Source organism: Ambystoma mexicanum, chromosome 10 (assembly GCF_040938575.1).
Source record: "Ambystoma mexicanum isolate Mex_15411 chromosome 10, UKY_AmexF1_1, whole genome shotgun sequence".
In the NCBI taxonomy this organism is placed as follows: domain Eukaryota; kingdom Metazoa; phylum Chordata; class Amphibia; order Caudata; family Ambystomatidae; genus Ambystoma; species Ambystoma mexicanum.
Window position 1 is genome coordinate 642289941 of NC_090932.1, and position 20101 is coordinate 642310041.

General features: G+C 48.9%; 1 protein-coding gene across 6 annotated transcripts in view; it reads right to left on the reverse strand.

Annotated features, from left to right (window-relative positions):
• Nucleotides 1-20101, reverse strand: part of SCLY (selenocysteine lyase) — a 951200-nt gene that overhangs the window by 146256 nt on the left and 784843 nt on the right. For all 6 annotated transcript variants that reach the window (XM_069618226.1, XM_069618229.1, XM_069618227.1 and 3 more), the window contains one exon: nucleotides 4181-4256. In XM_069618226.1, coding sequence (XP_069474327.1) covers nucleotides 4181-4256 — 76 coding nt within the window. The remainder of the gene's footprint in view (nucleotides 1-4180; nucleotides 4257-20101) is intronic.

The window sequence follows — 20101 nt, forward strand, 5'->3', positions numbered from 1 at the left end:
TGCATGGTATTCGTGGCGCCGGACACGAGTGCGAGTCGTGACAGATTCTTCGCCGTTTCACAGCTGAAATTATCCGTAAGTGACTGCGGATGTAGGCAGGTTGGAGGTCACTCTGCTTCAAGCGCTGTCCCTGGAAAGTGTGGAGGTAGTACCATGCTTGAGCGTGCAATGCGGGTGTTTTAACCAACATGGGGAAGTGAATATGCCGTGCAATGGTCTTTAAATACGGTCCACAGAATTGCCTCCCGATCTCAGAAGGAAGGCATACTGCTCGAGTGGTGTGGTGTGGTTGAACAAGGGCTTCAGCATGTTATGATATGACATGGCATTTATAACGCGCCTATACACAAGTGTTTCAAGGAGCGACGAGGCAAGGGAGGGGGAACAAGGGAAGACAGACAACGATCTTACTAGGCCCAGTGTCATTCAGATCGCGCAAGTGCATGGGAAGAGGGAAAGAGAAAAGTGCGAGGGGGAAGGGAGGGGGGAAAAGTGCAGTGGGATAGTAGAATAAATAAGATGGTAAAAAGCCAGAGGTGGCAAGTGCAAGGTAAGTGCATACATAAGTGCTGGTAGGCAGACTGTAGGGATACAGAGAAATAGTCCCCAGGTGCAAGGGTTGCCGGGGAGGCAGTGCAGGTGTGCAACTGGCCGGGCCTGGTCCCAAGATCAGAAGGGTGGCCAGATAACCAGTGCAGTAACAGCCAGGACTTCAGCAGGGGAGCGGGGGGGGGGAGAAAGCAGAAGCAAAGAGGAAGGTTTTGAGGTGCTTCCGGAACCGACGATGGTTCTCCTCAAGTTTAAGGGATGCAGGAAGGCTGTTCCAGAGGGAGGCCCGTGCCGACGAGAGAGATCTACCACCAACTCGTTGCTTGGAGAAGGGACTGACCCTGAGGGAGTTGGAGGTGGATGAGCGAAGAGCTCGAGAAGGAAGATATTTAGGAAGAGAGAGCTGAAGGTATTGCGGCCCCAGGACCCAGAAGGCCTTGTGGACAATGCAGAGGGTTTTGAACTTAATCCTCGCAGCCACTGGGAGCCTGTGCAGAGATTTCAGTCCTGGAGAGATGAGGTCCCTGGGTTTGAGGCCAAAGACAAGTCTCGCAGTCCTGTTCTGGATAAGTTGCAGAGTGCGGAGGGTAGAGGCAGGCAGTTTGAGATAGAGGCTGTTACAGTAGCTCATACTGGAGAGAACCAGGGCTCTGGAGACAGTGAGCTTCTGGGGGAAGGAGAGGAAAGGAAGAATACCTCTGAGGAGCTGGTAGTGTGACTTCTTAGAGACGTCAGAGATTTGAGGAGAGAAGGAGAGTGTGGAGTCGAAGGTGACCCCAAGGTTTTTAGCCTTGCAGGTGGGAGCAGGAAGAGAGCCAAGAGAGGCCGGCCAGAGAGCTGCAGGGAAGGAGGGAGTAGGTTTGCGGATGAGTAGAATCTCAGTCTTACTGGCATTAAGACATTTAAACAAGCCCTAAAATCCGACTGACCTTTCTTTACACGCCCCCACAATATTATTAATAAAGATTGAAAATCTCGGGCCTTAATGACCCCACCGGGACCCGAGTCAAGGCCGCCCGATCCGTAGTCCAGGGACTACTCTGCCTCACTAGAGGCAGAGTAGTCCCTGGACTCACTAGAGGCAGAGTAGCCCCTGGACTACGGATCGGGCGGCCTTTGGCTCGGGTCCCGGTGGGGTGATTAAGGCCCAAGATTTTCAATCTTTATTAATAATATTGTGGGAGCACGTAAAGAAAGGTCAGTCGGATTTTAGGGCTTGTTTAAATGTCATACATAGGCATTGAACCCATGCTGCTTGAGTCGCTGAACATGGGCTTCAGCATGTTGCTGGGTGGCTCGGCGGAGCGGCCCCTGGCTACGGAGCTGGCGGCCACATGTTCAGGGTCGATGAACATGGGCTTCAGCATGTTGCTGGGTGGCTTAGCGGAGTGGTCCCTGGCTACAGAGCTGGCGGCCACATGTAAGAGGTCCCAGGGGCATCATTAGGGTTCAAGAATATGTCCATATTTTAGTAATTGGTGGTGGCGCGTAACGTCCAGTCCGTTATATTTTAAGCACCTTGTAATTTATAATCATGAGCAGGAATGGGGGTGATGGCAATGTTAGCATAGCATAACCAGTGTTCGTTGGGCGATGGCATCGCCTTTGGCGATAGTTAAGAAGCTTAAGACAATCTGATTGAACCAGAAGGGGCGATGAGGTTCTGACAATGGCGGCGTGCGACAAAGGTGTGCATGGGGTGTGTGGGAGAACATTTTGATGTGGATACATAGCACTGTGCAGCAGCGCAGGGAATTGGTTTTAGAGGCTCAGCTTATGGATCGCAGGATAGAAAGTTCAGTGGCAACGCATGGCCAGGGAAGCAGCTTCCAGTCTTGTCTCTGATATTAGGAGGGTTCTAAAGGATGAGCGCTCGCCCTACAGGTGCATTCTTCAGATAAATGTTTTTTATTGCAAATATGTGTTTGGAACCAAGGATTAATAATGTAACCAAAGTGTGATTTGGGGTAATGGTTTAATTGCAAATATGTTGGTTGGAACCAAGGATTAATAATGTAACCAATGAGTGATTTGCAGTATGGACAGAATAAATGTGATTGCATATATGAAATAAAACCTGCTGACTTTTTAAGCCACAAGGAATAAGCTGGGTAGTGACATTAGTTATTACTGTAAAGGTTATGCCGCCAGTGTTGTTAGAAATACATCATTACCAGAAAAAATTCCCATGGGTGTGGCGGGTGAACCAAGAAGTGGCCAAGTCCCACCGTTACGTCTGCTGACAAACTGCCAACACTGCAAGTTTTCAAACAGCCTCCTTGCAGCAACTTATGTACTTCGCCTTGTCGAGCGTTTTCAGCAAACTCGCAGTTGCACCGATCACGGCAACCACAAATTTGCTCCTCTTGGCGGCTCCTCTTGGCTGCCCCTCCTGGCTGGAGGCGCTATGCAACACATAGCCTCACCGTACAGCCAGTCCCTGTACCAGGGCTCAAGACGAGGGTAGACGCGAGCGGACGGAGTCCCCGCACTTTTTTCAGAGGGCACCTTGATATGCTAATTTCTGGTGACACCACATTCAATTGGTATGTTAATGAGTCCCCCACTTTTACTTTTAGGACTCAACCCCTGCCCTGTCCCCAACCGCCGGACCACACCCACCACCCAGGGATCCCTAATAGGGACAGGTTGCCCGTTGAGTTCACCAGCAGAATTTGCCTTCCTTCGCTGCTTGCTACTCCAAATCCAGTTCTAATACCAGAAGTGGTCCAAAACCAAATGATACGGAGATGCTAATGCTGCAGAGAGAAGCTTACAGGAAGATTGATAGAGTGCCAGCAGTTTGTCCAACTACAAAAATGGCGGCAAAGAACATCATTTGTTTTCATAATGTACAATACATACCGGGAACAATGGAACAATGTAATGCAAATTTACGAATGTAACTTTAGATGTGATCCATTAACATTTTATTCTTTGCATGTCATTTGTGTAGGAGTAGGAGGTATTTTCTCGATGTTACCAGGAGTAGTTTTTATTTTTCAACTTACTTATAAAGTTTGGAATGACTGGTATCATGGTACTATGGGTTCTGGACTTCGAGAGCAACCGTTGTTGAAATAGTGTTCAATGGTGGGACAGAGACAATGAAGTTGTAACTTTGTGCCTGAGGGAGATCCTTAGGAAATAGAGTATTAATTAGAAATATTTTTGTTTGTACTAGTCCAAGTGCTTGTTTATTTGGGAAAAGGTTAGAGCCTCATAATTGCTTGTGCATAAACACACTGGCTGGGATTTTTCTGTATTGATCAACCTTTAGATGATCATCTCCTGATGACAAGAAATGTTGATTGTGATTATGCATGTTTGTTGAAAATGATACATACTGTAACAAAGAACATGGAAATGTGCTTGATGTACAAAATACCTCAACTAAATATGATTTAAACTTCTTTTGGCTTTGTGACTATTTATGAAACTATGATTCGCCTGATATGGACACCAGAGTGTCAGAGGTGCATACAGGTATCTCAAGTGTAGAGGAAAGAAGTAGTTCAAGTACTTCAAGTACATAGCTAACTAACCTCTATAAGGCAGACAAGTGTGAAATTCATTACTTTACAAAAAATGTAATACAGTTTTCATATGCAACAATGAAAGTGTTATTTACCGATTGCTTTTGTCTGAGTGGCACGCAGCACCAACACTGGCTAGCAGGTTATGGCAGCGAGCAAGCACGGCCTGCCCTACAGAAAACAAAGCCATTTTTAGTACAACAAGAAAACTCAAAGTAAAGTACACTGAAAGAGACTGGTTGAGAAACAAATAATGAATAAAACAATAACAGTTTGAAAAACACCACTGGTTGGAGAAACTGTGCAAGCGATGACGAGAGAAAAGAGTTTACTTGAGAAAAGGCTTGCACAGGAACATGTAGAAAGCTAGTTTGTATTAGAACAAAACATTAAGTGATACAAAGATAAACAAAATAACAGCAGTAAGAAGAACATGTTACTTACCAACTGGTAACGTTCTTTCGATTGGATGTTCCTCCAACATATTCCACATCTTTGACATGTAATGTCCACACATGTGTACTTCAGTAACTTCTTTGGAAGAGGGCGTCCTGCGTCGATGGCGTTGGGTCGATGTCCCTCGAAGGCCTCCGTCGAGGGTGACGTCACCGGATGTTATAAATAGGCTGCACGGCACCCGTAGCCTCAGTTCATGTTTTTTCCTCCATAACATGTGACCTGCACATATCCAATGCATGCTTGACTGCACATAGCCTTGCGGAAACTTAAGCTGCATTTGCATAGGAAATTCTCCAGAGGGGCAGGCTGGGAGGTCGATGTGGAATACGTTGGAGGAACATCCAATTGAAAGAACGTTACCAGTTGCTAAGTAACTTGTTCTTCGAATGGATTGTGTCCTCCAACGTATTCCACATCTTTGACAGACTCCCAAAGCAGTACCAGAAAATGGAGGAGGGAAAGAATTTAGAGTACCCAATCAGATGGCAGAATAAAGAACCGCCTTACCAAAGGCCATATCTTGACCATGGATTGTATCCAGGGAGTAGTGTTTAACATAGTTGTGGATAGAAGCCCATGTGGTTGCATCACAAATATAGGAACTCCCCGCTGTATGGCTGTGGAAGTAGCCACGCCCCTAATGGAATGAGCTTGCAACCCTTGAGGAGGATCCTTACCCGCCAATCGCTAACATTCAGTAATGGTGAGGATAATCCACCTGGAAAAGGTCTGTTTGGTAATAGCCTGGCCATATCGGTGCCCAGCATATCCCACAAAGTGATGATCGTCCAGTCTGACCTTGGACATCCTAGAACTATAAAAGCTGAGAGCTCTCCTAGGGTCCAACCTATGGAGTCGCTCCTCTACCTTACCAGGATGAGGAGGAGGATAGAAAGACAGAGGAACCACTTTCTGGCTTAAATGAAATTCAGACACTACCTTAGGTAGAAAGGAAGGACCGATCCCGCAGTACAACCCTATCCTTCTGAAACACAGTAAAGGGCAGCTTAGATGAAAGTACCTGCAATTCACTCGCCAAGAACACCGTCTTGAAAGACAATAATCTCAAAAGGCAAGAGTGCAAAGGTTCAAATGTAGCACCCATCAGGAATTTCAAAACCAAATTCAAATACCAAACCGGCACCTGGAAAGGGGACGGCGGGAACACATTAGTGAGCCCTTTAAGAAATTGGGAAATCAAAGGAATCTTAAAGTAAGAACATTCTTCAGAGGTAACACTTAATGGTACCCACTTGAAGGACCCTGTGGGCCAAAGAAAGCAGGAAAGACAATACCACTGGAATGGTCCTGTTGCTGGCCCCCTGGCCGAAAGCAACACCTCCATCACGTCATCCGGGAGGTCCTAATCCTTATACCTCAACCTTTCAGATACCAAGTGTGAAGGTTGAGGGTCCTGACCTCTGGATGGAGAACCTGGCCAACCCCTGACCCCCTCGTATGCGAGAGCAGATCCTCTCGGTAGGGAAGATGACGTGGAGGGCAGATTGACGGTCCGGGTACCACGCTCTGCTGGCCCAATCCAGAGCAATGAGGATCATGTGGGATCCGAACCTCAGTAAACTCCTTAACACTTGAGGTAAGACAGGGACTGGAGGAAACGCGTACAGAAGTGGGAATGACCAATCCACTACGAATGTGACTCCTAAGGCTCCTCTCAGAGGAAATTCCCATGAGCAGAATCTCTCGCACTTCCGTTTGGCACTGGTGGTGAAGAGATCCACTTCTGGGGTTCCCCAAAGGGCAAAGATCTCCAGAAGGACGTTCTGAGCCAACTCCCACTCATGAGAGATTGTGCTCTGCCTGCTCAGAGCGTCCGCCACTGCATTGTCCTCTCTGGCCAGATGAACTGCAGAGACCGAAATATCCTGCTGGATTGCCCAGAACCAAAATTGCATTGCCTCTCTACACAACGGGAGTGACCCTACCCCCTCTTTTTTGTTGAGGTAATGCATGGCCACTGTGTTGTCTGTCATGATCAAGACACTCTTCCCCCGCACAGACGGCAGAAAAGCCTTCAGGGCCAGCCTGATGGCCCTCAGCTCTAACAGGTTGATGTGGAGTTTGGACTCTGATGGAAACCAACGACCGCTGGCGGTCAAGTCTTCGCCATGAGCTCCCCATAGTGTGAGGGAAGCGTCCATCACTACAGTCACCTCCGGCCACGGTTGCCAAAACGGCTCCCCCTTCATCAGATTCCCCACGTTGGCCCACCACAGAAGATCCTGGGAGACCGAGATAGGAATCTGAACAGGATCCAACATCTTGCCTGAGAACTGTGGCCACTGCATCTTGAGGACCCATTGCAGGGATCTCATCCTCAGCCTGGCCTCTGGCACCAGTAGAATGCAGGATGCCATGAGGCCAAGCAACCTTAAGAATTCGAAAGCAGGAGACTCTAGGCATATTGAAACGTGTCCACCATCTGCACAATGTGATGAGGCCTTACTTTGGGAGGTGAGCACTTTCCCAAGGACGTGTCCAACACAGACCCAATGTACTGGAGCTGTTGGGAAGGTGTCAGATGCGACTTCTTGAAATTGAGGGAGAAGCCCAGCTTGTGGAGGGAGCGGCAGGTGAGACCGAGATGATCCAACGCTTGCTCAGGAGAACAGGCACGGATCAGCCAGTCGTCCAGGTAGAGGTAGACGTGAATCCCCCTCGCCTGAGATACGCTGCCACCACGCCCATTAGCTTGGTGAAGACCCTCGGGGCGGAGCTCAATCCGAATGGCAGGACCCAAAACTGAAAGTGCGTGTCGCCAGCGGCAAACCTCAGGTACTTCCTGTGCTTGGGATGAATCGGCACATGAAAGTAAGCATTCTGTAGGTCCAGAGACATCAACCAATCCTAAAGTTGAAGGGCCTGGAGGACCTGAGAAAGAGTGACCATCTTGAATTTGTCCTTCCTGAGAAGTTTGTTCAACCAACGAAAGTCCAATATGGGTCTCAATGACCCGTCTTTCTTTGGAATCAAAAAATATGGGGAATACCATCCCTTGTTCCTTTCCGCTACAGGCACCAGTTCTATAGCGCTTTTCTCTAGCAGGGTCAAGAATTCCTGCACAAGGAGCGGATCTGGAATCTTCAAAGAGAGATTTCCCGGTCGATTGTCGTGAGGCCGCTGTAGGAAGGGAAGGCAGTAGTTGTGGGCTATTGTATCCAGAACCCACGCATCCGAAGTAATCGCTCGCCATTCTTCGAGATGCTGAGACAGTCTGCCCCCTGGGACATGACCTCATTACTTTTTTGGAGCGGCAGCGTCAGCGCCTGAAGGCAAAGAGGCAGCTGCCTGAACGGCTTTGGCAGCTCTATTTCCCTGACCCCCACGGGTACTTTTACGCTGACCCCTTTAACTGGCGGATCCTGTTGTTCTACCAAAGGAGGAGTAGTAGCGAAAAGAACCTCCTCTCCACTACTGTCCTCTAGGATGAAAAGGCAGAGGTTGACGCACAGCTGCACTTAAAGATTTTTCTGCAGCTTTTGAGGTCTGCAACCTCTCAAGGCTCTCGTCAGCCTTGCTGCCAAACAAATGCGTGCCATCAAAGGGCATGTTTAAAAGACGGGCTTGCACATCCGGAGCAAAACCCGACTTCTGCAACCATGCAAACCTGCGTATAACGGTGCTCGCAGCCATGGACCGGCTAACACTGTCGGCTGTGTCCAAACCCGACTGAAGGGATTCACACATGGCATCCCATCCCTTTCTTCCCCTTCGGAATATGCTCAGCCGCAAGAGAAACACAATTCCTCAATTTGTGTGAAAATCTTGCCAAGGCACAAGTGGAGTTGGCTGATTTCAGCGCCATACTCCCCGCATAAAACACCTTGCATGCCCAACCGTCGAAGTGTTTGTCATCCCTATCAGGAGGGATGGTAGGGTACGCCGCCTGCCTCAAGGTGGCCGTAGCCAACTGAACCACCAAAATCTCGGGAGTGGGGTGAGATGAAAGGTAGCTGCGGTCGCTACCGGAAGGGTGGTATTTTTTTAGTTAAAGATTTGTTAACTGCTGGAACAGATTCCGGGGTCTGCCAAGCAGTCACCACCCTTTTCTGCAATGTCAAATGAAATGGTAATACCGGGTCAGAGGATGGACCTTGATCCAAAATATCCGTTAAGTCATCTTGAATAAAAGCTTCAGGAGGACTGGACCAACCAAGGTATTCAGCTACTTTAGCCATAAGTCTCCTGTAGGATGACTTAGCATGAGCCCCAGGCTCAGGGCTGCCAAATTCCACCTCAGGAGAAGTGTCAAAGCCACTAGCATCATGAAGAGATTGCCTTAAGTCTTCCAATTGGCTATTCCCTGAAAAGACAGGAGCCACATCAGGCTCAACAGTGTCAAAATCTAAATATGACCTCTCCTCCTCCTAATAGATGTCATCCAGAGGGAGGTAAAAGTCCTGTCTCGGGACAGCCGAGGGTCTGGAGTCCATAACAGGCCTGATAGACTTGGAAGTAGCCTTCCTTGGAGGATCCAGAGTACCAGGGATCTCCAATGATAAATTTCAGCCAAAAGGCTCCAAAGGCGTTGAGTGCGCCGATGGCTTCGGCGTCGAGGGCACCGATGGCTTTGGCGTGGAGAGCGTCAACGGCTTCAGCGTCGACAATGGCGCGGATGGCACCAATTGCTGGCACGAAGGCAAAGCTTATGCCGACCTCGAGCCCTTAGCAGGCTTCCGTGGTCTCGCTGGGGACGAGGACCGAGACCTGGAAGCATGTCTCTTGCGACCATCATGAGCCTTGTCCGAAATGGGACCTCGAAGGTTCCCGATGAGGATTGCGCCGAGGACCCGAGCCCAAAGGCGCACAAGCCACGGATCGAGACTGTTCCTTGCCGGCTTCATCAGAAGGCGCGGACGGAACGGTGCCCTGGGATTGGAAATTCGCCATCATCTGCTCCCTGAAGGCAGCCCATTCCTCCGGAGTTGAGGACTTTGTTGGACAAGCCACTTTCAACGCGTCTCCATCCTCCGAGGAGGATGGGGTAGGTGACCGTGGCGGCGCTTCCTCGAATGCCGAGACGAGGAGGACCAATGGCGGGAACCACTCCGGGACCGAGATCCCCGGGACTCCTTCCGACGCGGAGAGTCTCCCCTCGAATCATCAGTGGACATCCCCTTAGACTTAGATTTACTGGATTTACTGGGTTTAGAACCCCTACCTACCTGAAGCTTCCCCTTACGCTCTCGCGGAGACCTTCAAGGGACATCAACCCAACGCCATCGATGCAGGACGCCCTTTGCCGAAAAGTAACCGAAGTACACAGCTGTGGACATTACATGTCAAAGATGTGGAATTGATTGGAGGACACAATCCATTCGAAAGAGGAGATGTGGAATGGAAAGAAAAAGGCACACTATTAACAAGGGATCGAATTAGGGTAATAAACAGAGTTTGAAAAAGATGAAGACAATGACTGACCGAGGAAACAGGAGGGTATGCAGTAATAAAATTGCAGCAAAAATGTTGCCTTTACAAAAAATAGCGGCAAAAATGCTGTGGTTGGACCCGGCAAAGGCGTACACCATTATACCATTTAAGGGGAGCGGGGGTTGCCTGGGGTTTGGGGGGTGTCCCCCGCATCCTTTACATGGATAGCAGCGGCAAAACCACGGCCTTTTTGCAGTGACTTTTTTGTGTAAACTGCCATTTTTGCAGCGATTTTAACATATGGAACCAACAGGAGGAAGGGAATAAGAAAGAAATGTAAAAAAGGCAGCTCAGGAGAGACCGACCAAAAGAATAACCAAACATGCTAAGTGGTTCCCTTCTACCAATCTAATAAAGTAATGCAGAAGTTTACAGTTAGATTATGAGACTAGATTATTGCAATGGTGTGAGCTATTTTTGGTGATCGTCTGGCTACTTTTAAGAGCCCATCAACTATTTGACCACCCTCCCCCAATCTATTTATTTGGATCTCTGACTATTTCTGATGGCTAGAGGAACTTCTACTGACTGCCCTTCGAAATTGCAACCCTTTTTCCTTCAATTAAGGTTTATATACACAGGTCATCCATAAGGATCTCAGTCCCAAGGGTGCCTCAGAATCACCATACGGCATAGATGGGGTGCTTCAATGACCATACATTGGTTTTAGGGTGTAGGCTATTGGCAGCTGTACTTATGTTTTGACTGCAACAGGGGTACAAGCCATTTTACTGCCCTGGTAGCTAAATGCACCCTTTTTATAGTTATTGGGGTACCTATGTACTTTAACTACCACCCTCTGGCACTTTGTATTGTAGGGCTTCCTTTGCTCAAAGCAACCACGAGGTAGACATAAAATGGCAGTTTTTTGTAAGCCCACATGCATCCTCCAAATTGGTTTAGACCAGTATAAATCGCTGGCCTCTGCATCTTATATCCTTTGGAGGGGTTTGGGCTAAGTGGTGGTTCTGCTGACCAACAAGCATGGATGGCCACAGGACTACTTTTTCCCTAGCCCCCTCTTGGGCTGGCACAGGCTAGCCCCTAATGGAAGTGGTACTTAACGTTCCTCCCTGTTGCTGTTCTCTCTCTCTTGGTCTCTTCTTGCTGAAATTAATTTTGGGACGAAGAAGGTCTGTTGGCCTGCGGGAGGAGTTTCCTGCTGATTCCCACCATTTGTGCATTTTTAGGGCCTCATCCAGTTATATTGGCTCGGGTCAGTTGGTTAGGCACATCCCGATAGGGGGTTTCTGCTGCTAGAAGTCTTGGCTGGGCTTCCTGGCACCTGCCGCTGGCTACACTGGTTGAACTGAGCCTTCCCTGCTGGGACTGTCTTCAGGTCATTTTACTGCCACTGCTCGCCATTTCCACCAGGGTCTCCTGAATTTTCTACAAGTAGCTGCCGTCACCTGGAAGAGTAGTGGGACACCAATATCCCACCTTATCTGCTCCTTGGCCTATCCGGTGTGTCACCCATATCTGTTATCCCCATGCTGGGATTATTTTCTACTGGGCTGTGTTCCTTCACCCTTCCTTGAGTCTCCCTTAACTGGTAGTTTCACTGCTGGCTTGAGGGCTCCATCGTGGGAAGGTCCTTTGTTCTTTCTTTTAGTCGCCTGGTTCATCAACTGAATATTGAAGTCCCTCGTGTGAGAAACCTGAAGGTGTCTCCCAGACAAGTCCTCTGAGATCTGGCATCCAAGTGGCCAGGACACAGCCATCGCTATTGGATCCAGTTCCTGGGGTTGGACCAGTGCGGGAGGATTTGCTGGATGGGGGTCCTCGGGAAGTGGAAGTTGGACACCAACGGGTGAGAGGCGTTATTCCCCTTTTTATAGACCTTTCCCCATCCTACCATGTAGGATACACAGAAACTCTACCCCACCGCTCCTTTCCCGACACAAACACTTTCTCATGACACAAAAGACAACAGACTAACACCAAAGCCGTTTACCTGACATGTCCCAACACAAGGGTCAGGCAAAGTCAGGCAATTGACCAGAATCACACATACACCTGACTGACTTTCCCTTCCCCACAGGGATAAAAGGGGGAGCACGAGAACACACTACGAGCAAGGCAGAACGCCCAACGAGACGGCTATCCCAGGGCAGCAGTTCAGGAGGAGGAGAAAGGCGGCAAGAACCGAAGGGGCGACAAGGAGAGAAGCGACCATGCCCTTTTCTAGCCAAACCCACGAAGCCTCTATGAAGGGAATCATAAGACCGCAAACAATAGCCAGCGTGTGTTGCAGTAGATGTCAACGGTACACAGACCCCTCCTACACTGCCAGGACTGGGAGAGACGCTTGCTAATGTGGTACCGTCCTTGACTCCAAAGACAAGAAAAGCTAATCACAGCCGGTGAGTTGAAAGGAAAACCGATAAGAAACCGAATTGTGTTGAACGAAAGTTGTGAATGGCAAATTAAGGAAAAATCAAAGAACTGTTAACATCACAGGGGAAAAACAGCTGCAGAGGGGTCCAGCACCACGTGGGTGCTCACTCGAGAGGCTCTGGTTGATTCCCCTATTGTTATAACTACCAATACCAGAAGGCCTTAGGAGAGCCGGAAGGAAAAGGTCAAAGTGGTGATACAGGGGTCTAGCAAAACCCCCTGTACAGTCGTAAGTTTTTGACCGACCAAGTAATTGGAAAACGAAGGGAAGTGAATCCCACATAGTGAGAAAGTAGAAAGAACTGTGAGGTGGCTGACAAATGTGAATACGAAAGAGGGATGCCTGCTTAACGGGGCGTAGCATGATGCCCCAATGAACATTGCGTCGACAAGAGTGAACCCGACAGAGGGATGTCCACAGTGGATTGTCTAAAAGGACATTAAGACTTGTGAATGCAATAGGTGAAATTGTTTAGGAAAAAGCCATAGTGAACCGACAGAGCGAGGCGAACATTCGAGAAGGGTCTGAACCCGGAAGAGGGGGATCCAGGGGTGAAAAGGCATCACCCAAGATACATACGGAAAGGAACTTTTTGTTTGGTTGTTTTGAACACATCAGGTCCCCGAAGGCAAGAGACTTTTTTTGTATATAAGAGACTTATAGTCTCTTATATACATAGAGAGGTGAGACTGCTCATTGAGTTACTCATTATAAAGCCTCCTGAACCTTCTTATATCTGTTGTTTTACTGTGTGGATTATTGCTGCAACGATGATGAATGCACTAGTTGTGCTCTTAACTTGTTTTATTGCTAATCCCTACTTCTGTGTGAATTTGGGAAGCTGCCTTCGGCAGTCCCCTTTCTACTTTTGTGAGGGGGCAGGCTTAGCCTCCCCTCCCTCCTGTTGACGGCATTTAGTGCCGTTCGACCAGCACTCGGGTGGAGAGGCAAGATTGCTCTTTCAGTTAGTAATTATAAGGCCTCCTGAGCCTTCTTATATCTGTTTTACTGAGTGGATTATTGCTGCAGCGCTCGAATGCACTAATTGTGCTTTTAACTTGTTTTATTGCTAATCCCTACATCCGTGTGAATTTGGGACGCTGCCTTCGGCAGTCCCCTTTCTACTTCTGTGAGGGGGCGGGCTTAGCCTTCCCTCCCTCCTGTTGACAGTATTTATGTGCCTTATTCACCGTCGGCGCAGTAGGCACGCTGCCAGCGCGCCAAAGAACCAGCTCCGTATAACCTTATCTAAAGCCTTTCTAACTGATTTGGCCCCGGAGGCCACCATATTCCCTCGAGGTTGGAAATGCAATCCTACTGAACCTGATATGACTGCTCCCAGGCCCCCAGTCAGTGAAGCACCAAATCATTTCTCAGTATTGTTGCTCAATACTCGTTTGCTTCCTGCACATGCTGATGAGCTACACCTTCTGCATGAAGATCGTTGCCCAACACTATTGTGCCTTACTGAGACGTGGCTCCAGGCAACCTCTGCTCCCCATCTTCTTCAAGCCATCCCTCCTGGGTTCTTAATCTTGCATGTAGACAGAGAGCCACCGCACCATGGAGGAGAGTTTGCAGTGATATATAAGACAGCTTACAGTTACAGTTTTCTTGAGAAATTCCCAACCTAATAGCTAACCTTCAGGTCCAATATACTCACCTGGTGGTTCTAGGGGACTTTAACCTAAAACATAGTCCGCCCAGACCCCTTGTTCTTGGCCTGTTCGCTGACAGTCTGGCTGATTTGCAACTTCATCAACATGTCAACAGCCCAACCCACAAATTAGGGAACATGTTGGATCTGATCTTCACTCAAAAATCCTTTCTAAGGTTGCAGTCATTTGAACCTGTTCTTTGGTCAGACCACCATTTCATGGTCTCCTGTAGACTGGAAGATATGGGCAAGCCCACTAAAATCCCACTAGAGAAAATTTGGCAGCGATCTTGGCACTCCGTGGACACTCTAAACCTGGCTATTATGATTCAAGCCAAATGCTGCAATGAGTCAGCAGTGTCATTAGCCTCCCTGTCACTAACTGACAACACTATGCCCCCGCATGCCACTCCTATTCCCACTGTAGTCAATACCTGATCTACCTTTCCTAGTTTTTCCAAGGAAAGAGTCCTGACGGCTATTGGAAAAATTAAGTCATGCCCCCCTCGGATGCCATCCCTCTACGTGAAATGAAAGATATTGCTCCTAATCTGCTTTCGGAGATTACTCATGCTATTAATGATTCACTCCTGACGGGATCTATCCCACGGGAATTGAAGTCAGCCAGGGTAATTCCCCTCCTGAAGAAACCTACAATGGATCCGGCAACCGCATCTAATTTCCAGCCTATCTCACTTCTCCCCTTTCTGGCTAAACTGTTAGAGTCACTGGTGTCCCCTCTGCTTTCTACATTCCTAGAATCTACTAATCTTCTGGACCCAGTTCAGTCTTGGTTCCGTCCTGGCAGAGGCCCGGAGTGTGTTCTGGTCGCTGTTTTTGATGACATGACCAGGCTGCTGGATGCAGGTGGAGTGGGTGCCCTGATTCTGTTGGATCTTTCGGCGGCCTTCGACACGGTCGACCACACCATTCTGCTATCCCGTCTTGCCCAGATTGGTATATCAGGGCAGGTGCTTGCCTGGTTTACGTCTTTCCTTGCGGATCGCACCCAGACCCTCTTGATGCCTCCTTTTCTCTCTGCTCCTTGTCAGCTCAGTTGTGGAGTGACCTCCCTGTCTCCTATTTTATTTAATATCTATATTTGGGCCCTTGTGTGTTTGATCCGCTCTTTCGGCGTCAGATGCTACTCGCTGTTGGAGACTGGATGAACAATAATTGGCTCAAATTAAATGGAAATAAAACTGAGGTGATGGTGGTGGGCTATCCCCTTGACCCTACACTCTGGGTGTCCTCCTTCTGGCCCTCTTCCCTGGGATCCCTGCCGGTCCCGGTAAAGATGTGAAAAACGTGTGTGTCATTCTATCTGCATCTCTCTCCATGGATCAACAAGTCACTGCGGTTTGCCAGGCTGGTCACTTCCAGCTGAAAATTCTGAAGAAGGTACTGCTTCTGATTCCTGCCCTGCCACGCCCTCCACTTCTAGCAGCCATGGTCATATCAAGGCTAGATTATTGCAACTCTCTGCACCTGGCCCAACCAAAGGGCGTGATTAAACGGTTGCAAAATCTGGCCGCACGGGTGGCCCTGGCACTCCCTTTGGAGCCCATATCTCTCCTGTGCATCGAACGCTCCACTGGCTCCCGGTGGCTCAGCGGGTGGAGTTGAAGGCTTTACGTATAGTTCATCGCGCCCTCCATAATCAGGGTGCAGAATATCTCCAAGCCAAGTTCACCCGCTACCTCCCCACCCGTAACCTTCACTCAGCTACTGCCGAACTACTTGTTGTGCCAAGATACAAACGGTAACGGGTTGGTGGTGGGGCTTGTTCTGTTGCGGCAGCAGCTTTGTGGAATGACCTTCCCGGTGTCATCAAGAATACTTCTGACTATTTAGCAAGGTTGGTGAAAACCTACTTATTCTTATTGGCTGGGGCCCAGTTCTCACTCTCTCCACCAGCGCCATGATACCTTTCGGTGACTGTTCGTTCTACAAGATGCGGTAACATAACATAACCATCGAAGATCCTGATACCGGAGAACAGAACAGTAGTCTCGTGCTGTGAAAGCTTGAGAGTGTGTCCTGTGCTCAAAGCGTGGGGAGGGGAGACCCCTGGCTACTACATCCTGACCTATCAATTTGTGAACACTTCTTTCTTTCTTATGAACCCTATCCCACACTCTTTTTGTATTTAGTCGTAAGTATTGGCAATCGTTTTTTTTATTAGTATAGGCACTTTAATTTTACAAGACGCCACTATTACTGCCTTATTATTATTTGATGGTCGTAGCTTGCTCTCATCTTAGATTTAGGTTTTTCCAGCCTACCTATACAGTTTAATAAACACCCTTGAACTGTGATCACTTGTGTCTGTCTTTAATGTTGCAACCATGAGTTCCTTACACTGGGCACTGGATTCTAGCAAACTTCACCAAGGAAGAAGCCTGTTAGAAAGCATGGACGATCTACAAATGTTTACGGTTGGACTCTATGAGAACTTGTTTACTTCTGTAATAAGATCTGTGCATTCTATGACAAGACAGGAGGCTCGCATTATGCTTTACTTTCTTTTAATTCTGCCATATTAGCACTTCAAAACTTAACTTGAATTTTTTTTTTTTGGTATCTCATCAGAAAAACAAAAGAACCAAATCAACGTTACAAGTTCCATTTTCTTAAACAGCTTAAAATGAGTTCCAAAAACTACAACTCCCATCCACCTGAGGCCTTCTGTAGTCCTGACCTCTGTCCTTGCACCAATCAGTGCCCAGGTCGGGGTATAAACTCTCTCACCCCTAGGTACTTTCCTCTTTCTTTTTGCTGCCATACAAAAGATGAGTACTGTTTTCTATGTGTGTTTATGTTCAGAGATTTATGTGCACCCACAGGGTGTATAGACATTCGTAGATATCCTTTGATGTTATGTTACTATAGAATGCATTAACGAAGTAGCGCTATTGGTGGCGCGCTCGCATAAGTTTATTTTGCCGTATCTGAAGAGTTTGTCAGAACGTAGCTCGGAGTAGAGGCGGGGCGGAGCCGCAGGCAAAGCCGCTCGCTTTAGGCAGCTGCCCCGTTCTCCTCAGAGTCGCGTACCCATTTCGCGCCAACGGGCCTAGTAGTCCTCGGTCCCGGCGGCACTCCGTCCCTGTCATGATGCCTACCCCCGGGGACCCAGACCAAGTCCAGCAACCCCGGAAGCAGGCATCAAGTTACCCCAAGCAAGCCCAACAACCCCTGCTAGGGGCTATTTGGGTGCAGTCCTGGCGCTTATGGCACCAGGCTCATATGGAGAGTCAGTCCTGGCGCCATAGGCGCAAGGCTCATAGATTAATTTACCTGATGCAGACCATGCTGCAAGAGCTCCAAGCCAAAAGAGGCTTGGAAGGGACTATTTTACCTAGGGACTATTTTTTTACTCAGGTGGGGCTGGGGAGGAATACTTACCTGGGATTACTTTGGAGGCTATTTAAACCATGCCCGAAGAGCAGCACACGCTTCGCGTTGTTCTGCATCCAGCAGCGTAACGCTCACCATGCCTGCAAGTCTGCATCCAGTCTTCTGCCACGCCCGCCTCGAGTTTGGGCCTCCTAGAAAAAGAGAGAAAGAAGGAGAAAAGGTTAGAACAAGAGCAATACCTTTGATCCTTACCTGAATTCCCGATCCATCGCGCCTTCGAGCTGGAAGAAAGAAGTTATTTTATGCGCGTCGCCTCGCCTGCTGCAGCGCCGCGCTGAGCTCACCGGCCTTCGCAGCATCTTCACATTTCACCGCATCCTCCTGCATGTTCCCGCCGCACTCCAGCACCTAAGGAGAAGACAAGAACAGTAAGGTGAGCCAAGAGAATACAGAGAGGAATACCCCCCCATAGACTTACCTGATTTTACCACCGGGGGTACTATTCTTCTTCACGGGTCGGCGCAGCTTCCACTGCATCCTAGCCGAACCCCGGCCCCTAAGGGGAAACAAAAGGACAGCAAGGTGAAACAAGGGACTAACAAGGGGAACCCTCCTCACCACAAAAGACTTACCTGATTTTACCGCCGGAGGCATTATTCCCTGAGACTTCATACTTTCTCTCAGCGCCTGAATAAGGGAGAAAGCAACAGGTTACATATGGACATTATTTTATCGAACTGTGTTGGATAATACAAATCCTTACCAGAACATTACTGGTTGCCACGAGGAACTCTTCAGTAAGGTCAAGCTGCAACCTGCAAGGAATCGGACAAGAGTGAAAGTCAGGCATTTGAACTCTTATGAACTACATACTTACGGCGTCTTGCCGGGAATATCGGAGTCAATATTGTCCTGGAACTCACCAATTCCTTCGAGCCAGTGAAGCAACTGGTTATCTACGCGCCCCTGCGCTCAATGCAGGATGGAGAGCTCATCTTTTCAAATCATCAGGTGAGACTATAAGAGGGGACATTCAAGGTGATCAGTGGGGAGAACAACGGGGTGGGGGGATTTACGCTCAACTCCACGGGTGGTTAATTCCCTTTCTCCACTTGCAGACGAATATTCCTACGGGCCAAGCAAACGAAGCTAGGTGGGCCAGTCCAGTCCGTCATCTCGGCCCTACGCGTCACATTGGTGGAGATCGCAGCAGTCCAGTCCATATCGACGCCTCTGTGGGAGCCAGGTGAGCGTAACAGTCCATACGCGCATGCGCAGGGACGTCTTGCGCCTCCGAACACGGTGAGCGCTGAGACCCAGCAGAACAGCGCCGCAGAGCCATCCCGGCATGCACGTTTCCCAACGCTCGTTTTCGCATTGAATATTAGCGAAACGGAGCGGCGAGACGTGCGGGCACTTGTGGAATAGTTTAGAAAAAAAAATTTGTCAGGAATTTATATATGAGGAAAGCGACGACCTGACAGTGATTCAAAGCACAAAAACATGCAGTTGCATAAGCTAGAAGGCACACAGTTGATTGATCTCTGTTTGGAGCCTCCATTTAAGCTGATTCCCAGAAAGTCAGCTCTGCTGACACAGTTTTCATGGCTCATTCATCGCACCCTGTGGATTCTCAGTCCACTACTCCAGAGTGGAGTGAACAAGAGTGGGAAGAGGAGCCCACCTGGCAAGATTCGGATTTATCCCTCAGCTTCAAGAGGTTACTGGGGGATTCGCTGTCTCAGGCGGTCTCTCAGGGGGTGCAACCTCTGATGCAGAGGTTAGAGATGCTGGAAGCATACATGGCTGAGCAGAAAGAACGTGCTCACAGCAAGAAAAAGACGGGCAGACAGCCCTGGGGAAGGGACATCAGCTGGACACCCTCAGAAGAGGGTTGAAAATCAGGGGTGTAAGAAGGCCCTGAAGAGCGCAGACTCTTTGACCCCCTCGGGCGCAAAGGATAGGGTTAATACTGTTCCCCAAGACCAGAGCGACCCTGTCGCCAGACTGAAAGAAGCCTTTCTAGCTAAATTGGCTGACAGCCACAACAGACCCCCTGCCCCAGGGGTGGACAATTCAGGGGATTATGAAGAGGGATACGCCCCCGACGATGAAGTCAGCGAAGAGGAGGAAGAAGAAGAAATTCTTCAACCCATTCAACACATTCCAGAAGAAGCTCCCGAAGAGGAAGACAACATACTTGATATGTTTGATCCGGAGACCATTAGGCACCCGAGGTCTTCCAAATGGGTGCCCTCCCCTAGAGTGGCACTGTATATAGCTCAACAAATCCAGAAGCCACTGGACAGAGAAGTTAGATCCTGCATGCGGGCAGAATGTCCAAGACCCGAGCTGCCTGGCAAGCTGGCAGACACTCCAGACCTGGACCCGAAGATGGTCACCTTTGTGACCAAATCTGCGAAAGACATCCGGAAGGGTGTCAATTGCGCCTGGAAAGGGTGCCAGGATAAACTTCTGGACCTAGCAGGTCCATTAGCCAAAATAATGGACTTGGTCGAAAAGTCAAAGGACACAGGTATCCCAGTTGATAATCAAGCCCTAGGGAACTGGGCGCAAAGAGCAATTTGTCTGCTGGGTAACGTTAACTGCGCCCTCTCTTCGGAGAGGAGGAGGGATGTCCTCCTGAAAATTGACAGTAAACATAGTGACCTGGCCACATATGAAGCGGGAGAG